Source organism: Cebus imitator, unplaced genomic scaffold (assembly GCF_001604975.1).
Source record: "Cebus imitator isolate Cc_AM_T3 unplaced genomic scaffold, Cebus_imitator-1.0 Scaffold385, whole genome shotgun sequence".
Classification (NCBI taxonomy): domain Eukaryota; kingdom Metazoa; phylum Chordata; class Mammalia; order Primates; family Cebidae; genus Cebus; species Cebus imitator.
Genome location: NW_016107700.1, coordinates 2,710,934 through 2,717,555, shown reverse-complemented (window position 1 = coordinate 2,717,555; position 6,622 = coordinate 2,710,934). Strand labels below are relative to the sequence as shown.

General features: G+C 43.5%; 1 protein-coding gene across 1 annotated transcript in view; it reads right to left on the bottom strand.

The window, feature by feature from the left end:
- Positions 1-6,622, bottom strand: part of CMTM4 (CKLF like MARVEL transmembrane domain containing 4) — a 33,391-nt gene extending 26,769 nt beyond the window's left edge. The window contains exon 1 of the mRNA XM_017508031.2: positions 6,611-6,622. Coding sequence (XP_017363520.2) covers positions 6,611-6,622 — 12 coding nt within the window. The remainder of the gene's footprint in view (positions 1-6,610) is intronic.

Here is a 6,622-nt window from a genome sequence, read left to right as displayed (position 1 = left end):
GAAACTCCTTCTCAAAAAAAAAAGAAAAAAAGAAAAAAAAAAAAAGAAAAATTAGTTGGACATGGTGTTGCACACCTGTAGTCCCAGCTACTAGGGAGGCTGATACAAGAGAATCCCTTGAACCTGGGAGGCGGAGGTTGCAGTGAGCAGAGATTGTGCCACTGCACTCCAGCTTAAGCCACGGAGTGAGACTGTCTAAAAAAACTTTTTAATAAAATAATATAAAGTTTAGGGCAGGTGCACTGGCTCAGGCCTGTAATCCCAGCACTATGGGAGGCTGAAGCAGGTCAATCACTTGAGGTCAGGAGTTTGAGGCCAACATGGTGAAACCACATCTCTACTAAAAACACAAAAATTAGGTGGGTGTGGTGGCACATGCCTGTAATCCCAACAACTCAGGAGGCTGGGGCGAGATAATTCCTTGAGCTGGGGGGCAGAAGTTGCAGTGAGCTGAGATCGCGCCACTGTACTGCACTCCAGTCTGGGCAATAAAGACTCTGTCTCTAAATAAATAAATAAAGTTTAGACAGTGTCCCTGGAAGGTGCTATTTGAGACAGAGTTGCCGAACATAGGGGACAGCTGTCTAGAGAAAGAGCACTGGAGGCAGAGGGAAGAGCGAGGTGAGATTCCTGGGAAGGGGGCCAGGTGGGCCCTGGGGAGAATCACAGGAGGGGAGGTCAGACACAAAGAGCCCTTGGGTGCAGTGAGGTCTGTGGCTCTCACTTTGAGTGTCATGGAAGCACCAGAGAGTGACACAATCTCCTTTGAGTCGTAAAAGGGCCGTCAGCTACTTCATGGAGAACAGACCACAGGGAGGACAAGGGCAGAAACTGGGAGGAGAGTGAGAAGACTCTTATGACAATGAATAAGGCTGATCTATTACCCTGCAGAAATGACTTCACAGGTGTGTGACTGCACAGGCTCGGTTAGAAAAGTTACCATGGTATTTGCCTTGCTCTCTCTTGGATCACTCATGCTGGGGAGAAACCAACTGCCATGTCTTGAGGGCTCTCAAGCAGCCCTATAAAGGGGTATAAGTGCCAAGAACTAAAGCCTCCTGCCAACAGCCATCTTAGACATGGGTCCTCCAGGCCCAGGCAAGCCTTCAGATGATATTCCCCTAGTAACCCTTGCCAAAAGCTTGACTGCAACCTCCTGAGAGAACCAGAGCAAAGCCACCCCCAAATTCCTGACACAGAAATGAAAATATAATAAAGGTATGATTTTTGTTTGTTTGCTTTTTTAAGACAGGGTCTTGTTCTGTCACCCAAGCTGGAGTCCAGTGATGCAATCATAGCTCGCTGCAACTTTCAACTCCTGGACTCAAGTGATCCTTCTGCCTCAAACTCTCAAGTAGCTGGGACTACAGGTGCACACCACCATGCCCAGATAATTCTTTAATTTTCTGTAAAGACAGGGTCTCAAACTGTTACCAGGCTGGTCTCAAACTCCTGGCCTCAAGCAATCTTCCCACCTCAGCCTCCCAAAGCAATATGATTACTCCCAAAGCACTGGGATTACTCCCAAAGCCACTGTTGCCCGCCTAAGATGTCTTGTTTTAAGTCACAAAGTTTTGGGGTAATTAGTTATGCAACAATAAATATTAGGGGAGGAAAAACTCTTGTTATAAAACATTAATTTTTTATATTATTAATTTTGGGGTAATTAGTTACGCAGCAATAAATATTAGGGGAGGAAAAACTCTTGTTATAAAACATTAATCTTGTTATAAAATGATAATAATATTCGTAAGAACTACTCATAACTCATTGATTACAGGGACCTACAAATCAAACACCTTATAGGCAATTCTCATTCTTTATCATTTAGTCCCCCAGCACAACCTTATGAGGTAGATATTAGCCCCATTTTACAGATAAGGAAATTAAGGTCCTGTGACATACAGATAGCAAGAAGCAGTGTCAGGATGTAATAGCCAAGATTTGATTCTCAGTCTTTCCAGTTCTTATTGCCTTACTATGTTATTTCTCTATTAGTTTCTCACCCATAACATTATACCTGCCTTCTCTGTATATCTCAAATGGTCACCATGTTCAAAACCAAAACAAAAATATATATATAAGGGCTCTACAAATGATAAAACACTATAAGGAAACAAAATAAGGAAATAATATGATATAACCTACACCTATTTAAACCATAAAATACATATTATACGTTTGTTTTTTAGCCTACTTTTTCTACTAAATAGTATCCACAGTTATTTCCACAAAAATAGAAACATAGATGTTATTTTTAATAATTACACAGTATTCATATACATATACACCTCTATACAGATATCACGATTTAATTGATCCCCTACTGACAGGCATTTAGATGGTTTTTAATACTCTGCTGTGTTTTTGTCTGACATTGGACACAGCAAAATGTCAACATTTTCTCTAGCACAGTAAAATTTAATCACTGCTGAAATAAAAACTACCTATTGACCATGAAGAAGGGTTCAGATAAAGTGATACTAGAAGCCAACAATTTCAAGACAACCAGAGTCAAAAATAGTTCAACTTATAACAATCTTGAAGTGAGCAAATGTCATGTGTAAAAATTATACAGAGATGTCCAAGAAGACATATATAAGAAAAAACTCTTCTGTTTGCTAATCATGAGATTATGGATGCCCTTGGAGACAGTCCTTTCCAGGTGGTACCTACGAACTGACCAGAGTAAATATTTTCATATTTGATAAGTAAACAGGGCCGGGCGCAGTGGCTCACACCTATAATCACAGCACTTTGGGAAGCCAAGGCAGTTGGATCACTTGAGGCCAGGAATTCCAGACCAGCCTGACCAACACAGTGAAACTCCTTTACACAAATACAAAAAATTAGCTGGGCATGGTGGCACAAGCCTGTAATCCCAGATAGTCGGGAGGCTGAGGCATGAAAATCACTTGAACCCCAGAGGTAGAGGTTGCAGTGAGCCAAGACTGCGCCACTGCACTCCGGCCTAGCTGACAGAGAGAGACTCCACTGCCAAAAAAACAACAACAAAAAAAACCAGAATTGATATTAACAGGTTGTCAGATTTCCACAACTGTGGCTAATTATGATTGGCAGCATCAAAAAGCAAGAAGAGAGGGAAAGAGAGAGAGAAAGAGAGAGGACTAGCTGATTAAGTTATTGTAATAGTCCTCCTTCCACTCCAACTTTCTGTCACAGCTACTGTGCCAGATGATAATGAAATAGCAATGGGCATTTTTGGTTTTGTTTGTTGACAGAGTCTCTGTCGCCCAGGCTGGAGTGCAGTGGCGAGATCTTGGCTCACTGAACCTCCGCCTCCCAGGTTCAAGTGATTCTCCTGCTTCAGCCTCCCGAGTAGCTGGGATTACAGGTACCCACCACCACACCTGGCTAATTTTTGTATTTTTAGTACAGACAGGGTTTCATCGTGCTGGCCAGGCTGGTCTCAAACTCCTGACCTCAAGTGATCCACCCATCTCAGCCCTGCAAAGTACTGAGATTACAGGCGTGAGTCACTGTGCCCGGCCACAATGGACATTTTTGGTATTCAGCTAACTGGAAGTTGAGTGAGGGATACGTTAAATTTGGGTTTAGCTGTTGGTTCCATGTATGGTTAAGTTACTGAAGCACTCTCAATGGAGGAATGGCTTTCAGATACTCTGACACCACTGCACAGGCTGACCTGACATTATGACAATGGAACAAACCCCAAACTTTTTTTTTTTTTTTTTTTTTTTGAGATGGGGTTTTGCTCTTGTTGCTCAGGCTGGAGTGCAATGGTGCGATCTCGGCTCACTGCAACCTCTGCCTGCCAGGTTCAAGCAATTCTCTTGCTTCAGCCTCCCAATTAGCTGGGATCACAGGTGTGTGCCACCATACTCAGCTAATTTTGTATTTTTAGTAGAGACAAGGTTTCTCCGTGTTGGTCAGGCTGCTCTTGAACTCCCGATCCTAAGTGATCCACCCACCTCGGCCTCCCAAAGTGCTGGGATTACAGGCGTGAGCCACCGTGCCCAGCCCAAACCCCAAACTTCATGAGATAAACTGTCCTATGATGACCAACTAGAAATATGTGGGTAGTGGAGGAGAAACAGGGTTTGAAACATATGGAGCCAGAAACTTATCTGTGGGAAATTCTTCAGATCATTAAATGCATAAAATTTTAAGTAGAGAATTCTATTGTCATCAGTGCCTAAATGGGAATTGTGTTTTATCAGGAAAATACTCAAAAATATAATGTATGCAACTGTAAGTGCACTACACATTTTCTCCTTTTTGATGGAAACCACATGAAATAGAATTTATCAGAATTCCAGGGTGTGTAGGGCACAAACCTGTGGCAGCACTATAAATAGCAAGTACTTATTATTATTATTATTATTATTTTTTTTTTTTGGAGACGGAGTTTCGCTCTTGTTACCCAGGCTGGAATGCAATGGCGCGATCTCAGCTCACCGCAACCTCCGCCTCCTGGGTTCAAGCAATTCTCCTGCCTCAGCCTCCTGAGTAGCTGGGACTACAGGCACGTGCCACTGTGCCCATCTAATTTTTGTAGTTGTTTTAGTAGAGATGGGGTTTCACCATGTTGACCAGGATGGTCTCGATCTCTTGACCTCGTGATCCACCCGCCTCGGCCTCCCAAAGTGCTGGGATTACAGGCGTGAGCCACCGCGCCCGGCCTATTATTATTATTTTGAGATGGAGTTTCGCTCTTGTCACCCAAGCTGGAGTGCAATGGCACGATCTCAGCTCTCTGCAACCTATGCCTTCTGGGTTCAAGTGATCCTCCTGTCTCAGCCTCCCAAGTAGCTCGGATTACAGGCGCCCGCCACCACGCCTGGCTAGTTTTTGTATTTTTAGTAGCGATAAGGCTTCACCATGTTGTGCAGTCTGGTCTTGAACTCCTGACTCCAGGTGGTCTGCCTGTCTTGGCCTCCCAAAGTGCTGGGATTACAGGCATAAGCCACCATGCCTGGCCAACAGCAAGTACTTCTGTGTGGGAGTTTAGAGTTTTATGTATCTCAATGTACCACATCGCATCTTGATACAGCTGACAAATTTTAAATTGACAAAGTCTGACAATCCCAAATAACACGGCACACAAAATTGCTTCCAATTCACTGAAACAGCATGAAAAAACAAGTGTTCAGCGACAAACTCCTACACATGTTCATCAATAAATCAGTGAAAGGAGCCTCAGAACATACTGGTTGTATAATGATGTGATGTTGCTCAAAACAGTGTAGTGGCAAACTAAAATCTGAACTGTTCTCATGTACCACAAAATGTCAGGTTGACTTTGTATACTTTTTCAGAATTACTGGTCAAACTGAAGTTCAAATCTACAAAGGATCTATTGGAGTGGAGGCCAAAACAAAAACAGAAAGAAAACGCTTTTTAAATTTGTAATTTATTGTTTCCTGTTGGGGGTCAAAAGAAGCCCGCCACCAAAAAAATAGTGTATTTCTTATTCTAAATACACATTTAGTGTATTTCTTATTTTAAAACAATATTCACTATTGTACCTGTTTTGTGCTTTTAATTGTCTTTCTTTTTCCAAAATCATGAGTCTTAAGCTCCTCAAAACCTGGACCTACTGCTAGATTTGGGCAATGAAGTGTGAGTTGGGGAGATACCTGTGACCTTTGGCAGCAGCCTTTTAGAACTCAGACAGTTCCACCACGCTCCTTCCCTGCCACAGCAGCCTGCAATGTTCCAGACCCAGGGCAGGTAAAGGGAGTGACAAACACAAACAGATGCTCAACTTCACTTCCAACAAAAGAAATGCAAATTGAGATATCCTTTTCATCTACCCAATTCATAAAAGTTATACAGTGATATCCCATACTGGTGAGAAAATTCAAAATCAGGCCATTTTCCACACTGATGGTGAAGGTACAGATCAGCATGGCATGCAGAGAGTGATCTCCCAATCCTCGTCAAAACTGGCTGGATGCAGTGGCTCATGCCTGTAATCCCAGCACTTTGGGAGGCCAAGGTGGGTGGATCACCTGAGGTGAGGAGTTTGAGACCAGCCTGGCCAACATGGTAAAACGCCATCTCTACTACAAATACAAAAATTAGCCGGGTGTGGTGGCGGGCGCCTGTAATCCCAGCTGCTTGGGAGGCTGAGACAGAAGAATCACTTGAATCCAGGAGGCGGACGTTGCAGTCAGCTGAGATGGCGTCACTGAACTCCAGCCTGGGCAACAGGAGCAAAACTCCATCTCAAAAAAAAAAAAAAAGTAACTGTGCACACCCTTAGATCCAGAAATTCTATGACTATGTCCCCCATGAATAACTGTACCAAACATGCACACTGCTGTACTGTGTGTCATATTAAAAAGCATCTAGGCCAGGCATGATGGCTCACACCTGGAATCCCAGCACTTTAGGAAGGCCGAAGTGGGTGGATCACCTGAGGTCAGGGGTTCAAGACCAGCCTGACCAACATAGTGAAACACCCTCTCTAGAATTCATTTCCGAACTCTCTTGATAGCATACAAACCTATTTCCTGGAAACCACTGTGCCAGGAGCTGAGGGAGTGGGGGCAGAGTAAGAGGGCCAGCCTTACTCTCACTAAGACAATGGCAAGGATCCCCAGGAAGGAAGTGTCACCATTACCTTCAAAGACAT